The 22,807-nt window shown below is 42.4% G+C and overlaps 1 protein-coding gene across 3 annotated transcripts in view; it reads right to left on the bottom strand.

Annotated features, from left to right (window-relative positions):
* Nucleotides 1-22,807, bottom strand: part of TTC39B (tetratricopeptide repeat domain 39B) — a 210,305-nt gene that overhangs the window by 1,895 nt on the left and 185,603 nt on the right. For all 3 annotated transcript variants that reach the window (XM_033919149.1, XM_033919158.1, XR_004536836.1), the window contains 2 exons: nt 16,668-16,785; nt 6,532-6,648 (listed from right to left, as the gene is read on the bottom strand). In XM_033919149.1, the coding sequence (XP_033775040.1) occupies nt 6,532-6,648; nt 16,668-16,785 (235 nt within the window). Of the gene's footprint in view, nt 1-6,531; nt 6,649-16,667; nt 16,786-22,807 lie in introns of those variants that run through there.

The following is a 22,807-nucleotide window of genomic DNA, read 5'->3' as shown; positions in this document are numbered from 1 at the left end:
TTGTAGATCAGCCCCTTAGACAAGTGAAAAGAGGCACACAAGTACTTTTTGAGTATTAAGCTTCAATGTTTTACAGAAGTTCTCAAAATTTAATCTGCCTGGCCCTGGATTTAGGGTCAGGTCTGGAAGGCCCCTGCTCAGATGTTGACGTGATGCCCATCGCATGCATGTCCTCTAGACACGGCCCTGAACTTGGGGACAGAGACATGAGGTTTGTGTGGGGGCGAGGCTGGGGGCAGAGCCAGGTGTCCTTTTTTTTTTTGAAAGAGGAAATCTGGTAACCCTATCCACAACCAACTTTTGGGTGCAAGGATTTACACCTACTGAAACCTACACTTATGGATTCCCCAAATTCTATAAAACTGCTCACCGTTTTAGTGAACACCCCTGACCTACCCATGCCCACACCCCCTATTCAGTTACATGCTAAAAGATTTGCACGCCCATTTTTGTAGACCAGAGCTAAGCAAGATAGTCATGTAAATTCAAACTGCTGTCACTTATCGCCAATAATTGTTAGCCTATTGTCACACCATTCACGCACCCCCCAATCAGAGGCGTCAAACGCAAAAAAGTGTACGATGGCCTACTGCCACGCAGGCAGTGAAAGTAGACCGCCAACTCACCAATCTACTGATCAAGAACACCAGACTACAAAACTTTCAGAAAAGAAATAAAAACCCTGCTATTCAAGAAATCCATCAAGACAAACTAACACCGTAGGAAGCATTTCAATCCCCCCCGAAGTATGTATCTCTTCTGGAAATGTTCAGATAACCTCTTATGTAATCCGCCTTGAACTGCAAGGTAATGGCGGAATAAAAGTCACTAATGTAATGTATTATTGGCACTAATTGGCTTTCTGATCAATTAAATTGCACTTACAAATCGGCTGCACATCCAAATTGATATGTGCAACCTTTGGCAGCATTTATGAATCTAGGGGTTATGAATCTAGGGGCACTGTAGGTGCAATTTCTGCTAGTATGTTATAAAGAGACACAGGAACCTTCCTGCCCTCCCAATCTATAGAGCAGTCCTTCTGAAGCTGTTTCCAGAGCACTCTAACCCCCTCATTTTTTGTGTATACATGACACAGCTCTGCATGCAAGGGGTGCAATAAGCAGGTCAAGAAAATTTGTTTAAAAGATCAGTGAAATGACATGGTCCACTATCTTGGCATTGGAAATTAAATGAAAATAAGAAGATCACAATGCTTAAGCAGTGTCATCTTGCCCGAGGTTTTGAAAGGGTATTCCCCAACTGACAAGACTTTAAAATCGGACAATCTTAGTGGCATCTTGACTGATATTAGAGTTTTCATTGCGTGCTCTCAGTTGTATGTTTTTAGGTGCGCTGAGAACTTTGAACCTTTATCAAATTGCATATTCTGTCTATCCATTACTACCTGTTACTGAAAAAGTCACGTCACCACTACAATGTAAGCAGTCACTTTAAATCGGACTACCTTAGTGGTGTGCATACCGCCAGTGTTGCACTCACTTTCCCTAAGGCTCCTCTCCCTTGTATCCGGGATACAGAAGGTGGCCGTCACTGGCAGGAGGGAGTGGGCATCCCTCCTGCCATATTTAAGTTTGGCAGGGGGGAGGGGGAAGCATCTGGCAGCATGAGGAAGTGGACTGGGGGCTCAGGGGTGCTGGCACAGGGGGGTGCATGGCACTGCAAGGGGAGGGGGGCACATGAGGAGGCTGCTTTCCCTAGCAAACAAACCAAAAAAACTGCAGACTTGTACACGGTGCAGGCAAATTTTATTTGGACAAATAAATCTTAACTAAAAACCTTTTACCAGGCAGGGGACCCAACACGGTCCGTGTTTCGGACAACCTTCATCAGGGGTCCATGGTGATAAAGGAAAAAAGTCACAAAAAAAGAAGAAGCCTGGAAAAAATAGCGTTTGGTAGCACACCAGTGAATCGCCAAAATGCAAAGCAAGTTCGTCTTGATTAAGATTTATTTGTCCAAATAAAATTTGCCTGCACTGTGTACAAGTCTGCAGTTTTTTGGTTTGCTTGCTCTGGTTTGTTTTTTCACTGCAGACGAAGTTGGACTTTTGGTTCTTTTTCTGGTTTGAGGCTGCTTTCCCTGTCACTGCTGTTAGGCTGTGCGCATGTTTCAATCGCTCACTGAGCGATTGAACTGGTCACATTTGCGTGCAAATCATTTGCATGCAAACTTGATAGTGAATCAATCACTGTTGGAGAATTGGCCAACAGCGATTGAGTCGCTATCTTTAGTGAATCTAGCCCCAGGTGTGCCTCAAAGGCTGGGTTGAGAAGCATTGACAGGGGATCAACTACAGTGCAGTATTGTCCTTCTCTCCTACATTTCTTTTGGACAACTGTAACCTTCTTTTCACTTTTTTTTTTTTTTTTACTATGCTTTGTTGTAATTATCTGATTTTACTGTAAACTGCTTAGATAGTTCTCTTGGGCAATCTCTAATAAACTCAAACTAAACACCGTCAAAACAAAACTACTCTGGTTCCACTATACCATAGACTATCCCCACTACCCTATAGATGCCCTCAAGTACAATGCTAAACATGATTGGCCAGATTTTTAGTTATTATTTTAGCTTATTTCTGTTAGGATCTATTTAATTTTACGTTGTCCTGTCTTATTTTATGTTTTCCTTATTTTATTTCCTCAGATATGTACATAATTATATTTATTATATTATTTATTCTTGCTATTTCCACAGCCACTTTAGTTTAGAATATGAGCCTATCTGGGACAGAGAGGGAAGTTTTTCTTATTGTGCCTTAAATTGAATTAATTTATATAAATTGTAATCCGCTCAGAACTGTGGATGTAGCAGAATATAAATATTTTAAATAAATAAAATAAGACTTTCAAGGTGCTAGGCATCCTGCTCAACTCCACTTTCTCCTATGAACCCCAAATCTTCAACCTTTGGGGGGAAAAACCCTTCTACATCTTAAAGCAACTAAGACTAGGCAAACCCTACTTCTACAATCAACACTTTACTACAGTCGACTCTACCTAAGTGCACGTCGGTTATCCGCACCCGACCACCATGGTCCCATTTTTTTTTTTTTACCTTAAAGTTAATGGACGTAAATTCTGGATATTTGCAATTCTGATAAGCACACAATCCGTTTATGCGTACTGATGTTATAGGTCCCACCTCTATTCTTTCACATTACGTTCACTCCGGTTAAAATCAATCACGTTCTGACATGGATAAGCCATGTGTTTCGGAACAGCAGTCAAGTGTTCAAACTTTCGGAACTGCACCATGGCGTCGCGTGGATAAAAATCATTGACTTTGGCTGAACGTGTCGATGTCTTAAAGAGACCTGACCAAAGGGAGAGTCAGGTCTCTATTGCAAAACATTACAGCATTTATCCTAGCCAGATTTCTCAGATTTACAAAAAAAGCAAGCCATATTGAAAGGCTGACAAAACAGCAGCAATCCTACCAGAAAACGGAAAAGAATTGGGAAGGCTGGAGACATTGAACAGGCATTGCTGTGTTGATTTGCTGAAGCTAGAAGTCGACAACTGCCAATCAGTGGACCTCTGCTGATGGAGAAAGCGGCACAGTTATCTGAAGAACTGGGTATAGAAGACTTCAAAGCAACAAACAGATGGTTAGAGAGGTGGAAAGTTTGTAACGGTATAAAATTTAAGAAGCAGCATGGCGAAAAACAAAGACGCGGATGAGTTTGGTGCCGAAAGATGGGTCATAGAAGTGTTGCCATCAGTAATTGGTGGATATGAACCATGTGACGTTTTCAACGCCAATGAGACAGGCCTATACTGGCATGCCATTCCTGAAGGAACACTGGCTTTAAAACGCAGCGAAACTGTTGGCTTCAAGGTACCAAAGGAACGATTGACATCGCTGTTCAGACGGAAGTGAAAAGCTCGAGCTACTGGTGATTGGGAAGAATCGAAATCCTCAGTGCTTCAAAAACATTAAATGTCTGCCTGTTGAATATGAAAGCAACAAAAACTCATGGATGACGGCGACCCTGTGGATTGAACGGTTGCAGTAGCTTGACGATCTGATGAGAAGGCGTAGGAGGCACATTGTAATGCTGTGTGATAACTTTGCAGCACACAGCAATGATGTAAGACTAACCAACATCAAATTCGTGTTTCTGCCGCCAAACATGACCTCTTTGATTCAGCCGATGGACCAAGGGATAATCGCAAACTTCAAACATCATTACATGTCACTCGTCCTAAGGTATGTGATGGCAGTGATTGATGCAAGCACGGAATCCAGCCCCCGAGCTGCTGAGCTTGTGAGAAAAATGATGGCACTCGACTCTCTTCATTTGGTACGGGAGGCATGGAGTCGAGTCTCATCATCAATGATTTCAAATTGCTATCGACGGGCAAGCTTCGCTCACGCATCTGATGAGACAACTGAAGCTGACACTATCCATTGAACTCCCAGTTGGACTCTCACAAGAGTTTGAGCTGTATGTTGCAGTTGACAATGATGTGCCCACATCATTTAACAGCACTAATTCCGATATCTGTATAGTCCTAAAAGACACTGCAGACAACCAAGTGTCTGAGGACGGATATATTGCTGCTGTCATCACGACTAATGGAACACCTGCAGAGATTGTTTCCTTCTCAGACGCACTGAAATCCCTACACACACTGCGTTGTTATCTGGAGATAAATAGATGTCACAACTATGGACAGTTTTACAGCATCAGTAGTCAGATACACAGCCTGAATCATGCAATCTGCGTGCAGAAAACAATGACTAATTATTTCAGTAGAATGTTGAGTTTAAAAAAAGGTTTACGGTGTGCGTATTGCATTAGATGGAAAAGTGCTGTTTCTATAACTGAACCGTTTTACTTTGTATTCAATGTGTTTTTTGTTGAATAAAAGTTTTATTGCATCTGACTACAGCGTACTGTGATTTTTCATGACTAAAATGTGGTACTCTGATTAAGCGCACACTCCATTTAAGCGCAGGTGGCGGTCCGGTCTGAAGGGCTTGCACTTAAGCGGAATCGACTGTATACTAGTCCAAATGCTCACTCTAAAGCAACTCAATTATTGTAACTCCCTATATTACATTACATTTTATATCTTTTTTGAAGGTGTGGCCTCCAGAATTGTACACAATATTCTAAATGAAGTTTCACTAGAGTCTTATGCAGAGGCATCAATACCTCCTTTTTCCTACTGGCCATACTACTCCTACTGGCCTACTCCTTTTTCCTACTGGCCATACTTCTTCCTGTGCACTATAGCATCCTTCTAGCTTTTGCCGTCACCTTTTCAACCTGTTTGGTCACCTTAAGATCATCACATACAATCACACCCAAGTCTCGCTCTTCTGTCATGTACAAAAGTTTTTCACACCCTAAACTGTACCATTCCTTCAGATTTTTGCAGCCCAAATGCATGACCGTCCCTACTCACCGACTAAATTTCATCCAGCCAGCTTGCTGGCCTCAGAAAATACAGTCAAATATATCCTGGTAGCAAGGCCTGTGTCTGGGCAGAGCTAATATTCAAAGTTATCCTGCTAAGTCCAAGTCAGGCGTTATAGGTGGTGCAGAACACGGCTTCAAAAATGATCACTGGGATATCTCAATATGAACATACAATATATCTCCAGTGTTGAAACAACTACACTGGCTACCTGTAGCATTTCGTGTTGAATTTAAAATCTTGATGATTTTACATCAGGTAATATATGGAAAGGCACCATGGTACCTGATGCAAGTTATAAGCAAAGGAGAAATTAGGTTCTTACCTGCTAATTTTCTTTCTTTTAGACCCTCCAGACCAGTACAGTTCACTAATGGGTAATAGCTCACTTGCTGGTCATGGTGAGCTATTACCCATTAGTAAACTGTGCCAGTCTGGAGAGATGCTAAAGAATATCTACCTTCTCATTTATTGAGATCTGAGTCTGCTATGAGGTTGAGCCTCGAGCAGGGGCATGGAGTGCATTATAAAAAAAACATGGAGAGCAGCAATTTCAATAGCAGGACAGCAATTATGGAATCATTTAAATGGATTACTGAGATTGTGTCAAGATCTTAAAAGTTTTTTTAAAAACCCTTGAAAATGTACTTCTTCGTTAAAGCTTTCTTTTAAACTGGTAACCCCTGATGATGCTGAAATTGGATGCATGTTTAATTTGCTAATGAGTCTATGGTATTGTTTTCTCTCTGTTTGAGTATGCAAATTGTAATCCCCTTTGCTTGTTAAGCGGAATATAAATTTTTTAAATAAATAAATAAGTCAGGCCAAGTCTAAAGTTGCATTTATAGCCTTTGAACATGCACTTAGTTATCTAGATCATTTTCGCATCTGCAAGCCTGCTGAATTTTTCCCTCCATCAGTACTGCAGAAGGCAAAAAAATGTTTATTTATATACCACCTCTAAGATGAATAGCATTAATTATCACACCACTATCTCGCCCCCACACAAAGACAGGCTTCATAAGGCAGATCAATCTTTTCTGAGGCAAACCACAGATGTGCAATAGCAAGCACTTACTTTGCAGTTTCTATGTGTTTGATTGCTTTGTCTCTCTCTCCTCGCTCTTTGTACAGAAGTCCCAGCTCATAATAGGTGAACGGCACCAAATAGTGATCATACTTTAATCTTTTCTCGCTGAGTCAGCAGTTGAAAAGTTTGTTACAAGAACAAAATAAAATTAAGAGCGATTTATAATCTGAGTTGCACAGAAGTATCAAAAACATATTTCAGATTCTATTGGTCCAACTTATTTAGACATGACCAGCCTCTCCATCTTTTTCTTGGACCACTGCAGGAATTCTAACATTACATTTGTTAACATTATGGGCAGAGACCCCTTAACTGCATTCATTTTCCATTCAGAATACAGGTAGACTCCCCACACAGTATGGAGAGAATATACTGGAAGTTCACTTGTGGACCATTTAGATTCATTTCACCTTGGTGGTGAAAGTTCCCTCTGTGAGGAAATAGAGTAGAGAATGACACGATGACAAAATTCATCACCGTCCCCGTCCCCACGGATAACCATGGGAAATAATCCCATGTCATTTTCTAGTGTCTATTTCAACCTCGGTCCTTCTACACCAGCATTCTTCAAAGCAAAGCTTGCGGGTCAGTGGTTGTGACCATTCATACTCTGATTCTTATGTGAGCCAAGGATAATGAAGCCATTGTGACATCACTGATGTGATTGGCTCTTAGGCACTGGTGGAATGAGGCATTATGACATCACAATATCTGCTCTGGATACCAGAGACTGTCATTCTGTAGTGTCTATCTCAACTTCAATCCTTCTACACCAGCATTCTTCAGAGCAAAGCTTGCGGGTCAGTGGTTGTGGCCATTCATACTCTGATTCTTCCCTCTCTCCTTAAAGAATGACATGAAGATGGTTTCCCGCGGTTATCCGCGGGGACGGGAACGGTGATGAATTGTGTCACCATGTCATTCTCTAAAATAGAGCATCATCCAGACAAGCTTCTGATGATACTTCTATGACAGCTGAGACATTGCAAATTCTAAAAGCATGCCCAGGGCACAATTCTCCAGAGCAGTGTCACACAAACCTTTTGATGCCACTGCACATTAAGCTCTGTGCCGTGGCTGGAGGGCAGCTAGAAGTGCACGGACGTCGATGAAATGACATCATGTGCATGCGTGACATCATCACGTCGATATTCGCGCACTCACAGAGGCCCTCCAGTTGCAGCCCTGAGCTTCTACATTGGTAGAGGTTACTGATGAAGGAGAAGTGCAGGGAGAGGACGGGAGACGCCAGCGAGGAGGAGAGGTGCCGGCACCAGCTGATAACCGACAGGACGTGCCTCATACCATGAAAAGCAAGTCCCGTAAGCAGTCAGCCAGCGTCTCATCCTGGCATCTCACGGCACACCTGGAATCTCAAAAATGAAAGCCAACACTCCACAATACACATCGATATGTATTACTGTCTCAAATGTGTTTGTTCAAAATGTGATAAAAATAATACTCCTGAGGAAGGTACAATTTTGCCAAAACACAGACCATGTTGGGTCCTGCTCTGGATTATATTATTTTTATCCACATTTGAGATCTGATTTTGCAATAAACCTCACTGTTTCACCCTAATACTGTGGCATTGTTCCCACCGTTTTCCCCTTTGGCTCTCCATATGGGGAAGTTTTGTTCCTGTTCCCCTCGCTGCTGGTTTATTAAATGTCCAACAGCAACAAGTCTCGATTATACATCCCTGAAGTAACAATCAAGGACTCAACACAGTTAAGTTTTAGGGGATCTGACACACGTCCACATTTTTTTGAAGTATATTGTCAGATCATGTGATTCTTCATGCAAGCATTTCCACCATTACCTGGCCATATCAGTTCCATGATTTTTACTTCATGGGCATATAATCAATATATGTTCTTCATCATATTCCTTTTGGCCTTTTACTGGTCACACTCAGCTGAATTTAAGGTAAAAGGGGGGAAGTGATTGAGACTTGTATACCGCCTTTTTGTAGTTATACCACACTCAAAGCAGCATATGTCCATAAGTATCATACAGGTACTTCAAGCATTTTTCATATCTGTCCTGGTGGGCTCAGTCTATCTAATGTGCCTGGGGCAGTGGAGGATTAAATGACTTGACCAGGGTCACAGAGAGCAGCGCAGGGTGCAATGCTACCATTATGTATTTACATTACATTGCTGTCTTGTATCCCGCCAATACCTTTCAGCTCAGCGGTTTACAAAATAATTGACCTGAGAGATTACAAGGTTGATAGTTGGAACATGCATTAGGATCTGGGGTAAGGGTGCCCAAATGGTTGATCGCGATCAACCAGTAGATTGCAAAGGCAACGCAAGTCAATCACATTGCCTTTGCAATCTTGTTCTTCCTGCCTCCCCGTGCCAGCCCAGGCACGTACAAGCACCAGACCCACAAGCCTTCACCTCCGACGTCAATTCTGAATTGTGGAAGTGGAGAAATCAGCGCGATGGCTTGGTGGGGGCAGAGGGAGAGAGAAAGAAAGAAAGGCAGGCAGGGGGAAAGAGAAAGAAAGGCAGGGGGAGAAAGAAAGACAGACATAAAGAGGGGGCAGGGGGAGAGAGAAAGAAAGAGAGACAGAAAGAAAAGGGGGGGCAGAAAGAAATATTGGATGCACAGTCAGAAGGAAGTGCAACCAGAGACTCATGAAATCACCAGACAAAACAGTAGGAAAAATGGTCAAAATGTGTCTGTTTTGAGAATTTATATCTGCTGTCTATATTTTGCACTATAGCCCCCTTTTACTAAACCGCGATAGTGGTTTGTAGCGAGGGAGCCCATGAGCATCGGGAGGCATTCAGCGCAGGTCCCTGTGCTAAAAACCGCTATCGAGGTTTAGTAAAAGGGGCAAGGGTATATTTGTCTATTTTTGTATAGTTGTTACTGAGGTGACATTGCTTATTTAAAGTCATCTGCCTTGACCTCTGAAAAAAACCCTGAATATAAATAATTAACATTTTCTCTGCTTACAGTGTGCTTTGTGTTTTTAAAAATTCTATTGCTGATAGATCATTTTGACTTGGTCATTTTAAAAGTAGCTCGCAAGCCAAAAAAGTGTGGGCACCCCTGATCTGGGGAGTTGAGAAGGTTTAGTTAGATCAATTGATAAATTTCTTGAATAGCATGGGTTTTAATTCTTTCCTGAAGGTTTTGTATTTGGGCGTTGTGGTCATCAGATTGGAGAGATGGTAGTTTATTCTTGCTGCTTGGGTTGCTAATAGTCCATCATATATAATGTGACCATTTATTTTTTTCATCAAAAGGGGATATCTATTAATTGTCAGTCCCGCCCCCCAATCCTGACTTAGCCCCACCCCAATCCCACCCCCAATTTCTTCCATTCATTTTTCATGTACCCATTAATACCTTTAAATCATTGCTATATAAAACCCCTTCATTTATTTACAAAGTTTTAATCCCATACTCCTCTCAAAAAACTTTAAGATCAAACGAACAACTTTTATTGGTTATTCCTACCCTTAAAATGATCAATACACAAAGGCAATTCATTTTTACAGTTACAGCACCGCAAACGTGGAACTCCCTCCCGCTATACTTACGACAGGAGAAAAACCTTGATAAATTTAAAGGCCAACTTAAGAGCTTTCTTTTTAAAGACGCTTTCAATGTTTAATTGAAAAGCCAATTGCTCTTTATAGTAATAATTCATTCTACTTATTTATGTATTTTATTCCCAATAAACTAATTTTCCCCTTCCCTTTGTATATTACCCTTAATTGTTCTTCCTTTTCTATCAGGCAATGTAGTTCTTTCCCCTCCATCCAAATGTATCATGTTGTATTTTGTCTATGTTTAAAGATTTTATCTTTTTACTCAATTTTGTTCTTGTTTACCCAATATTAATATTTTATGTACATCGCTTAGTAATTATTGATAGGCGATTGATCAAATATTGAATAAACTTGAAACTTGAAACTTGATAATGGTAACCATAAATTTTTAAAAAACTACAAAGCACACTATACGCAGAGAAAATGTTAATTATCATTTATATTTGGGAGGGTTCAAAGATGTCAAGGCAGATGACTTTAAAATATGCAGTGTCACCTCAGTAACTATAGAAAAATAGACAAATATAGTGCAAAATATAGACTACAGATATAAATTCTCAAAACTGACACATTTTGATCACTAAATTTGAAAATAAAATCAATTTTTCTACCTTTGCTGTCTGGTGATTTCATGAGTCTCTGGTTGCGTTTCCTTCTGTCTGTGTATCCTTTCTTTCATTTTGCTCAGGCCCAACAATTGTCCCTTTCTATTCCCTCCTTCCTTCCTATGTCCTTATTGCCCCCAGTGCCTCCTTCCTATGTCCTTAGTGCCCCCAGTGCTTCCTCCCTATGTCCTTAGTGTCCAATCCTATGTCCTTAGTGCCCTCGATGCCTCCTTCCTATGTTCTTAGTGCCCCTTTCTATGTCCTTAGTGCCCTCAGTGCCTATGTCCTTAGTGCCCTCAGTGCCTCCTTCCTATGTCCTTAGTGCCCCCAGTGCCTCCTTCCTATGTCCTTAGTGCCTCCTTCTTATGTTCTTAGTACCCCTTCCTATGTCTTTAGTGCCCTCAGTGCCTCCTATGTCCTTAGTGCCTCCTTCCTATGTCCTTAATGTCCCATCCTATGTCCTTAATGCCCCCAGTGCCTCCTTCCTATGTCCTTAGTGCCCCTTCCTATGTCCTTAGTGCCCCCAGTGCCTCCTTCCTATGTCCTTAGTGCCCCTTCCTATGTCCTTAGTGCCCTCAGTGCCTCCTATGTCCTTAGTGCCTCCAGTGCCTCCTTCCTATGTCCCCCTCATTGCCTTCCAGACTTTGTCCCATCAACACCCTCGAAGCCAGCCTGCCTGCCTACCTCCCATCCCCCTGTGCAGTAGAACCCTTGAGAAGCATCTTTCCATCTACCACCACCGCCGTGCAGCCGACCCCACTGACCCTCCCATCCGATCCTCCCACTGCGAGACGACCATCATACCTCCTGGCTCCAGCAGCGTTGGCAGCCACAGCACTCTAAACACGCTGCTTTGCGGCCTTCTACTGCCTGTGATTCCCTCTGCCGCATCACTGATGATATCATCAAGGATGCAGCAGGAGATCAGGTGGTAGAAGGCCGTGAAGCAGTGTATTTAGAGTGCTACGGGCGCTGCTGGAGCCGGGAGGTTTGTGGTCGTCTCGTGGTGGGAGGGGAGGGTGGGAGGGTCAACGGGGGTTCGGGTGCGCCAACGACGATGAACACGACGCTGCTGCCTAAAGCACCACACCGGCGGGCCAAAGGAGGCTTTTTTTTGCGCGGCAGGGATGGACAGGAAGCAATCGCCTGTCCCATTGTCCCTGCACACAGCTTCGGGACGCTGTCCCTAAAAACGGGACATTTCGGCGTCCCGAAGCTGTGTGTGGTTACCTTAATCATATACAGTCAAACCTTGGTTTACGAGTGCACCGGTTTGCGAGTATTTTGCAAGACGAGAATCTCGGAGAGAGTGAGAACTAGAAAGACTTGAGCATGCGCAAATGCTTCTACATAGCGTGTATAGTAAAGAAGAACTTTGAGGTGTGCTGACACAAAAGACATGCTGTAGGTTTTTAGTATTCTCTACTCACTAACATCAGCAGCTGATGTGTATTTTTGTATCAGCTCTTAAAGAAGGGAAGAGAAAGCATAGTCTGGCCTTGGTGACATGATGCTCAATTTGCTCGCAGATATTTTTGCTGGTTTAGTGCTTAGTCTGCCCTCATACCTTTTTCCTTAACTTGTGGTCTTGACCCAAGGCAGAGAGGAGACAGCAGAGGAAAAGAAAGTAACTTTTAGAAAGGGTGCATAGGTCAAGAATCAGGTTTCTTGGATTTTGTGAGGAGCAAACAGTCATCAGATTTATTTTTGAGAAGTATGAAGAAATCATAGCTTCTAAATTTAATTGTCATTATCTTTTTTCTAAATCCTGGGATCCCTTAAGACAAATTTTGTAATAGTTAATATTTAATACAACTTGATATGCCATTTCTTACAGTTGTACACCTGCCATGATACAACTTTTGTAATCACTGTTTTTGCAGTTGTTCATGTTCTACTTTATATGTAATTTATTGGAAAATTCAATAAAGATATTTGAAAAAAAATGATTTATTTTTGAGAAGCATTATTTTATATCTGTGCTAAGAATTAAAGTGGCATTCACAGAGAACAAATGCTTTTGCCTGTGAATTTGAAAAGTTACCACTTCCTTGCCACAAACAGCTTCAGACTATTATGGTGGAAGACATCCACTTTTCACTGTTCAGTGTATTGGTAGGATTCTCAGGAAAACTAGTCAATGTATTTCTTTTCCTCAGGAAGTAGAGCATCACCAGCAAACCATGAGAAACTTAGAAAATTGCTCACTTCTCATCCATTTTCAGGTCAACAAGATTTCATTCACACTGCAATCAGGCCACTGGCTGCTATCAGGAGACAGTGCAAAAAGAGAAAGTGTTTCCATTCTGCAACGGTCTCATAAATCATCATGCAGAAAGCATCCTGGATACTGCCGGAGCTCTTTAAATTTCTCACTTTAAGAGTGGCCAAATCAGAGGTGGATGGCTGCTAGGCAAACACATGCATTCCTTTTGGAATTTGGGATTTCTTATAGCTCAGCCCTGATAAACAACATACATATTACTTCCTTTCTCGCCTTCTCCCACTTAAAACTATAAATGGGCTTGCTAGTGTGATCAGTTGCTATCCTTCAGCTAAACTCTTCTGCTGAAGTCTCTATACCCGTCTCTCTTTCCATCACTATGGCAGTATGTACATGGGATTTGGGATTTGTTTCAAGTTTAGCTTTACTGACGACGTCCGTGAATCCAAGACTTGTTAAGACTGGTAAAAGGACTTTCTGTTGTGCAGGAGTTAAGTTATGGAACTCCTTGGTGGGTCAGATACGAAACTGTTATTTAAAGGGTAGGTTCAGAAAATTACTAAAGACACAGTTATTCGTAGATGCTTTCTTTTAGGGCTCCTTTTACGAAGGTGCGCTAGGGCTTTAATGCGCGGAATAGCGCATGCTACATTGCTGCACGCGCTAGACCCTAACGCCAGCACTGAGCTGGCGTTAGTTCTAGAAGCGTAGCGCACAGTAATTTCCTGCGTGCGCTAAAAACGCTAGCGCACGTTAGTAAAAGGAGCCCTTAGTTACCCCAGTTAAAACTGATGAATTTTTTATGATTTTTACTATCCACATTATGATGCTTTCTGGAGGATTGTATGTATATTCATTTTAATATAGGTGTATTTTATTATGTACCTGTTTTTACTTTGTCCTCTTTTTTAATATTGTGTACGTACATTATGTAAACCGTTTAGGCTTAAATGGCATATAAATTTTTTAAATAAATAAATACTGAGAGCCCTATTGGAAGCCTGACGCTGAAAGTAGCAACAATTGAAGACTTCGGCATCTGTGGTACAACAGCTATACATAATTGTTTGGAAGCTAAGTACCGTCTTTTCTATTAATTCCTCTTGCTGTAAGCTGTTAGTGCTAGGTAAGCAGCTCGAGTGTAGTGGATACACCCGGTTTTTAACCTAGAGAATTGTTCTCTGTAGTGGAGTTTTTCTTCTCTGGGGGTTTTCTGGGTGGAGCCAATGATAAGCAATAAACTCCCTCTAAGATTTTGAGGCTTATTGTCAGTGTTCCCTCTAAGCGGGCGGGTGTTGTGAGCAAACTTTTTTCACTGTGAGCTAAAAATATCGGGCGCCAGCAAGTTATGAGCCAAATAAATATGTTGCTTTCTACCACAGAACTTCCTTACGTTTGTATGGAATCTATCCCCTTTCAACTTTAGAGAGTGCCCTCTCGTTCTCCCTGCCTTAGCTACTAAATCTATTCCCTTCAGTACCTTGAATGTTTCTATCATGTCCCCTCTCAATCTCCTCTGCTCAAGGGAGAAGAGGCCCAGTTTCTCTAATCTTTCGCTGTACGGCAACTCCTCCAGCCCCTTAACCATTTTAGTTGCTCTTCTCTGGATCCTTTCGAGTAGTACCGTGTCCTTCTTAAAGTACCAGTGCTGGACGCAGTACTCCAGGTGAGGGCGTACCATGGCCCGGTACAGCAGCATGATAACCTTCTCTGTCTCTTCAGTCCAGCATCTGCCCCTTCCATTCACTGTCTATCTTTCCCTGCCATCTCTCCTCCTGCCCCCCCCCCCACCCCCCAATTTGGTCTAGCATCCATCATCTTCCTTCTGTTCCCCTCATGGTCTGGCATCTCTATCCTTCCCTCCCCCCTGTGGTTTTTAGCATATCTCTCTTCTCATTTCCTCCACTCAGATCTGATCATTCTCTGCTCTCTCTTCCCTTTTCTTCTCTGGTCTTCCTTCTCTATTTTCTGCCTCCATCTAAATTAAATTCTTTCTTACTATTTAGTCCTGTTTCCCTCTTTTCACTGTGTCTACACACAGCTTGTCACCCCTTTCCCTCACCCCTCCATTATCTTACTATTTTCTTCCCCCTTTATTTATCTCCTCCTTCCATCCAGTATGTGTTCTTTCCCCACTTCCATTCAGCATCTGCTCTCCCTTCTCAACTGACATCCATCTGCCTTCTGCTCTCTCTCCCTTCTTCTCACTTCCATCATCTGTCCCCTTCTCTCTCTCTCTCATCTCCTCCATTCCATCATCTGCCCCTTCTCTCTCTCTCTCTCTCTCCCCCCCCCCCCCCAACTTCCATCATCTGCCCCCCTTCCCCTCACCTTTGTGGGTCACTTTCTTTCCCCTGAGGGTGGCTCATGTCCCAGGGGAAGCTTTGGCCGAGCAGAACCGCTTGATTGACAGTGGAACTTACTTGATTGATGTCGATGCTGGGGCCCGTTGCCGTTTGAAGGAAAAAAAAAAAGGTGGAAAAAAGGAACCTGTAAAGGCGAGAGGAAGGGAAACCTCCAGGACAGCTGCTTTTTGCCCTCCTTCAGCGGCCCAAGAGTTCAGACCAGCAGCGGCAGCTCTGTATGCTTTTAACTTCGGCACAGAGCTGCCCCTAATCAATCGTTTAGCGCGGTTTCATGAGGCAGCCTCGGGGCCTTTGATAGCCGGCCCGCTTCGATGATGCGATGTGGGCCGGCCTAGCAAAGGCCCCGAGGCTGCCTTATGAAACCGCGCTAAACTATTGATTAGGGGCAGCTCTGTGCCGAAGTTAAAAGCATACACAGCTGCCGCTGCTGGTCTGGAGGTGCGGAGACAAGGCAGGAGGCAAACGCGGTGGAAGGCAGGAGTCCCGGCGAAGGCAGGAGTCCCGGCACAGCGACTGCAACAGGAAGTTGCAAGTCAGCTGACGCCGGCCTTTCGTTGCGGCGGGGACCGAATCCTTCGCGGACCGGCAAGATTTTGTTTGCGGACCGGCGGTTGAAGAACTGTGCTCTACACTGTGTGCGCTGTGACGAGAAACTTGTGCGCTGCGAGGTAATATTTTGTGCGCCAGCGCACCCCAGCGCAGCTTAGCGGGAACACAGCTTATTGTTTAATTTGACTATTTCCTCAGCTGCTACCTTGCACAAAAAAGAACAAGGTACATTCATTAGATAGTTTATACAATTAAGTAGGTACCTTGTCCCTATTATTTTTGATTTACTGTAGTATGTAGTAAGATTTATATATAGAATTATAGATCCTCTTCATGGATTTGAGATGGTTTACAAAGCATAAAAATCATAAAAGTATAATTCTGAAGCAAATGGAAAAAAGGCAACAATAAGGTCTGACAGCAGCAATCCTAATCATCATACCACAATGTCAAATAAACAATACTTCAAACCTTTCCTATATAATGCTAAGGACATAATTGTTTGGGGCTCCCTGGGAAGTTGACTGAAAAAAAATATATATGATTATAAGAAATGTTATAATCTCAAAGAATGTTGCTACAAGACCTTATTCTCTGATTCACTACATACATGTATTCAAGTTTCAAGTTTTATTAATTTTAATATACCGACCATCAAATTAATATCTGGCCGGTTAACAATAAATTTAAAAGATAGAAAGACTTAAATAAAGTAGGTGTATTAATAGTATAATATTGTATGATGTCCTAGAAGCCAAGACACACATTATTAGCTACTGACACATTTTTACAAAATTATTCATACCTTTTGATAACTTGACTGAAGCATAGCTCGGCTAGCAAAAGTTTCCCCAAATATTTCAAACACAGACCTTTCAGTAGCTGGACCAAACACTGGTCATCCTCATAGTATTCTGTAGGATCTTAAAACAGAGAACAGACTAAGGACAATGATACTGCAGTATTAGAGGACATGAACTTTAGTATCATAGGGGTTGACATTCAGAAGGAGTTATTCATATTGGAATGGCTGCTACTTTGAAAACTCCTACTCACCAAAGACTTTCAGTGACAATTATTCAGATAGTGCCACCCCAAAATCTGGGCAAACCACTGCAGCACTATGTGGCTAGTGCTGAAGCAGTCTGGGGGCAGGGATAGAGCAGAGCCAGGAGTTATCCAGGCACCACCAATATTGAGGAATGATAGCCAAATAGCTCCACCAGACCCGCCCAAAGATATAAACTATCCTTCCCCTCTCTATGCGGTATTCTCTATGCAGGTAAACTGGGAAAATCTCTTCTCTTCAAAATCACAGGTCTCTGGAAAGACCTTACTATCCCGTTGCGGAACCTGGGCTCTCTCCAACTATTCCGCAAGCAACTGAAAACTTGGCTCTTCTCTAACATGTAATTCTATTTTCCCCCTTACTCTTCCATTCTATATATAAGCTCATGTAAACCTTTTCCTTTCTCTTCTTATATTTTAAGTTCTTGTAAACCGTGCCGAGCTCCATTTCCGTGGAGAGGATGCGGTATATAAACTTAAGGTTTAGTTTAGTTTAGTTAACTTAGAATGGGAAAAAAGGCTGTCATAAGACAACCAGGTAGCTCTTCAAGTACCGCTTCTGAATATTTGCAGTACCTGACAACTCTCAGTAGCTGTCCAAGAACTGAATGTTCAGTGCCAGTACCTTGGTAGAGACTGGAAGTGAATCTTTGGATCTAATTCAGCCACCAATTGCCAACTTTTAAAAGAAAAGCCGACTGCCTGTAAGGAGCATAACGCTACTAGCTAAATATTGACCAGATAGATTTCTTGAGTGAATACACTTACGAGTGTGCCTGTGTTTGATGAGAAAAAAAATCCAAGACCATTAAAGCAAATATAAATAAATGTACCATCAATAGCTCAGTTTAAGATGTTAATAGCACCTTAGCTAAATAAGGAACAAGCTATTTCACATTTTGAATCAAGAACTGTTTGAGTGGGTCTAGAGTTAAAAATGTCATAAGTGGGTCTAGAGTTAAAAGTGCACTGCGATACTCAAGAAAACAGAAGGGAGGTGGGACTGGAACCAATGAAGGTAACTCAAGAGAACAAGCGCACCCTAAGTACAAATAAAAAAGCCAAAAACAGAAAACTATTACTGTTGGGGGATTCCATCATCAGAGGCATTAACCTTGGAACACAAGGCAAGGAGACCAAAATAGTGAAATGTCTTCCAGGATCCTCAGCTACCAGGAGTTCCAGGCAAATACTGACTATAATTAAGGAAGAAACTAAGGATTTTAACACTGATGTTGTTATCCATCTGGGAACAAATGACCTGGCCAACAACTCCACACTTGCAGCACAGAAAGCTTTTCGGGAGCTTGGTGAGGGCGTGAAACCTTTTGTAAAGACTTTAGCTTTTTCTGAAATACTGCCTGCATATGGAAAAGGAGAGCAAAGAGTGAAAAACACAGAGGACTTTAATAGATGGCTCAGAGCCTGGTGTCATCAAGAAGGCTTCAGGTACATAGGAGGATGGGGAAATACATGGAAGGACAAGAAGCTATATTGCACTGATGGGCTACATATTACTACAGCAGGAAAAAGAAAACTTGCAGAGAAATTTAGACAATATTTTTCTAGGCATTTAAACTAGAAGGTGGGGGTGGTGTATGTACGAAGGACAATTATTGAGACCACCCCCGGCAAAAGAAAAGATGTGATAGTAGTAAAGGCTGCAACATAAGCAATATCAGCAACTCATTTCTTAGTATTGCAACGGAAAGTGAAACGACACAAAAATCCATACAAAAAAGGAGATTATCGTTGAAAAATAGCTGGAAAGCGATGACCACAAATGCTCGCAGTCTAAGCAACAAAGTTCATGATCTGCAAGCCCTGATATTAGAGGCAGATCTAGATATTGTTGCTATCACAGAGACATGGTTCAGTGAATCACATGGATGGGATGCAAACATACCGGGATATAATCTTTTTAGGAAGGACAGAGATGGTCATAAAGGTGGAGGAGTAGCTCTCTATGTAAAGATCAATATCCAAGCGACCGAAATGCAAGGGACCTGGGGAGAGGAAGAAGCGATATGGATTGCTCTGAAAAGAGAAGATGGAACTTCTATCTACGTGGGTGTAGTCTACAGACCTCCGACTCAATCGCAGCAAATTGATAAGGATCTGATTGTGGATATCCAAAAGTTTGGAAGGAAAGAGGAGGTTCTGCTGTTGGGAGATTTCAACCTGCTGGATGCGGACTGGAATGTTCCGTCTGTGGAATCGGAAAGAAGTAGGGAGATTATGGATGCCTTTCAAGAGGCTCTGCTCAGACAAATGGTGACGGAACCTACAAGGGAAAAAGCGATATTGGATCTGGTCCTCACAAATGGAGAGAGTATCTCTAATGTTCGAGTGGGTGCTCACCTGGGTAGTAGCGATCATCAAATGGTTTGGTTTGATATAACGGCTAAAGTGGAGAGCGGCCGCACGATACTTAAAGTCCTAGATTTCAAACGTACGGACTTTAATGCAATGGGAAAGTATCTGAAGAAAGAGCTGTTAGGATGGGAGGACATAAGAGAAGTGGAAAGACAGTGGTCTAAGCTGAAAGGAGCGATAAAAATGGCTACGGACCTTTATGTGAAGAAAATCAATAAAAACAAGAGAAAAAGGAAGCCGATATGGTTCTCCAACCTAGTGGCTGAGAAAATAAAGGCGAAAGAGTTGGCGTTCATGAAATATAAAAAAACCCAAGAAGAGGAGAGCAGAAAGGATACAGGATGAAACTGAAAGAAGCCAAGAGAGAGATACGTTTGGCGAAGGCACAGGCGGAAGAACAAATGGCTAAAAATGTAAAACAGGGAGATAAAAATTTTTTCAGATATATTAGTGAAAGGAGGAAGATAAAAAATGGAATTGCTAGGCTAAAAGATGCTGGGAACAAATATGTGGAGAGTGATGAGGAGAAAGCAAATGTGCTAAACAAATACTTCTGTTCTGTGTTCACAGAAGAAAATCCTGGAGAAGGACCGAGATTGTCTGGCAAAGTTACACGAGAAAATGGAGTAGATTCTGCGCCGTTCACGGAGGAGGGTGTTTATGAGCAACTTGAAAAACTGAAGGTGGACAAAGCGATGGGACCAGACGGGATCCATCCCAGGATACTAAGGGAGCTCAGAGAGGTTCTGGCGAGTCCTATTAAAGACTTGTTCAACAAATCTCTGGAGACGGGAGTGATTCCTGGGGATTGGAGGAGAGCGGATGTGGTCCCTATTCATAAAAGTGGTCACAGGGATGAAGCAGGAAACTACAGGCCGGTGAGCCTCACTTCAGTTGTTGGAAAAATAATGGAAGTGTTGCTGAAAGAAAGGATAGTGTATTTCCTTGAATCTAATGGGTTACAGGATCCGAGGCAACATGGCTTTACAAAAGGTAAATCGTGCCAAACGAACCTGATTGAATTTTTTGATTGGGTAACCAGAGAGCTGGATCGAGGACATATGCTAGATGTAATTTACTTGGATTTCAGCAAAGCCTTTGATACAGTTCCTCATAGGAGGCTGTTGAACAAACTTGAAGGGCTGAAGTTAGGACCCAAAGTGGTGAACTGGGTCAGAAACTGGCTGTCGGACAGACGCCAGAGGGTGGTGGTTAATGGAAGTCGCTCGAAGGAAGGAAAGGTGACTAGTGGAGTCCCTCAGGGTTCGGTGCTGGGGCCAATCCTGTTCAATATGTATGTAAGTGACATTGCTGAAGGGTTAGAAGGAAAAGTGTGCCTTTTTGCAGATGATACCAAGATTTGTAACAGAGTAGACACCGAAGAGGGAGTGGAGAATATGAAAAAGGATCTGCAAAAGTTAGAGGAATGGTCTAATGCCTGGCAACTAAAATTCAATGCAAAGAAATGCAGAGTAATGCATTTGGGGATTAATAATAGGAAGGAACCGTATATGCTGGGAGGAGAGAAGCTGATATGCACGGACGGGGAGAGGGACCTTGGGGTGATAGTGTCCGAAGATCTAAAGGCGAAAAAACAGTGTGACAAGGCAGTGGCTGCTGCCAGAAGGATTCTGGGCTGTATAAAGAGAGGCGTAGTCAGTAGAAGGAAGAAGGTGTTGATGCCCCTGTACAGGTCATTGGTGAGGCCCCACTTGGAGTATTGTGTTCAGTTTTGGAGACCGTATCTGGCGAAAGACGTAAGAAGACTTGAGGCGGTCCAGAGGAGGGCGACGAAAATGATAGGAGGCTTGCGCCAGAAGACGTATGAGGAGAGACTGGAAGCCCTGAATATGTATACCCTAGCGGAAAGGAGAGACAGGGGAGATATGATTCAGACGTTCAAATACTTAAAGGGTATTAACGTAGAACAAAATCTTTTCCTGAGAAAGGAAAATGGTAAAACCAGAGGACATAATTTGAGGTTGAGGGGTGGTAGATTCAGGGGCAATGTTAGGAAATTCTACTTTTTGGAGAGGGTGGTGGATGCCTGGAATGCGCTCCCGAGAGAGGTGGTGGAGAGTAAAACTGTGACTGAGTTCAAAGAAGCGTGGGATGAACACAGAAGATTTAGAATCAGAAAATAATATTAAATATTGAACTAAGGCCAGTTACTGGGCAGACTTGCATGGTCTGTGTCTGTGTATGGCCATTTGGTGGAGGATGGGCAGGGGAGGGCTTCAATGGCTGGGGAGGGCTTCAATGGCTGGGAGGGTGCAGATGAGCAGAGATTTCGGCAGTTGGAACCCAAGCATAGTACCGGTTAAAGCTTTGGATTCTTGCCCAGAAATAGCTAAGAAGGAAAAAAAAAAAAAAAAAAAAATTAAAATTGAATCAGGTTGGGCAGACTGGATGGACAATTCGGGTCTTTATCTGCCGTCATCTACTACTACTATGTCATCTCTCTGCTAGGGCATTCTCTTTTCTTGCCAGGTAAATGGCTCTTATGGATAACAAAGGGCCAGTAAAAAGGTTTCTAGTGCCCTCTGCAACCTATCAGTTGGCACCCCCCTTCTCCCATCTATCCAGTATCGCTTCTCTCTCTTCACTACGCCAAAATACTTTTTTTAGTTTGGGGGACCCAAGCTCCATCCTACATCCATCTTCAGTTTCTAAGTTCCTACCCCAATTTACATTACATTAGTGATTTCTATTCCGCCATTATCTTGCAGTTCAAAGCGGATTACATATGAATTGTCAGAACATTTAGAAGTACATAAGGAGTGGTCTGGACATTTTCTAAGTTGCTAAGGATTGGAGAATATTGCAGGTGATTCTTGAGGTAGATCTAGTTGTGTTTGTTTGGTTTTATATATTTTTTTTGAATAGTAAGGTTTTTGTTTCTTTTTTGAAGGTTTTGTAGTCTGTGGTCGAGATCAGTAGATTGTAGAGTTGGTGGTCCAGTTTTGCTTCTCGAGTGGCTAGGAGGTTGTCGTACAGCTTTTTTCGTTTGACGTTTTTGGTTGGAGGGTGCGTGAATGGTGCACGGGTTCTCCTGTGTCTGGTTGAGGTGGATTGATTTAGTTGGTTGTTCCAGTACGCTGGGCTGTCTCCATTTATGGCTTTAAATAATAGGCAGCAGAATTTGAAGAGTACTCTCGCTTGTATTGGGAGCCAGCATGTAGTCATGGTATGCCTCTGTAATGTGCTCGTATTTCTTCAACGAGTAGATAAGTCTTAGGGCTATGTTTTGTACTGTTTGTACATTTACTACTACTATTAATTATTTCTATAGTCATTAATCTAAATCATATACCTCCTAATTCTCTAATAGGGTGCCTAAAGTTACATGCATGACAAAGCAGTATTCTATCATTTACATGTCACTTAGGTCCTGATTCTATAAAAGATGCCTAAAGTTAGGTGTCTAGATCGGCACGCATAGCCAATCTACGCACCTAACTTAATTTTCTTAATTGATGCTGATAATAGAAAGTACCATTT

Source organism: Geotrypetes seraphini, chromosome 1 (genome assembly GCF_902459505.1).
Source record: "Geotrypetes seraphini chromosome 1, aGeoSer1.1, whole genome shotgun sequence".
In the NCBI taxonomy this organism is placed as follows: domain Eukaryota; kingdom Metazoa; phylum Chordata; class Amphibia; order Gymnophiona; family Dermophiidae; genus Geotrypetes; species Geotrypetes seraphini.
This window is presented reverse-complemented; position numbering and strand designations above follow the sequence as displayed.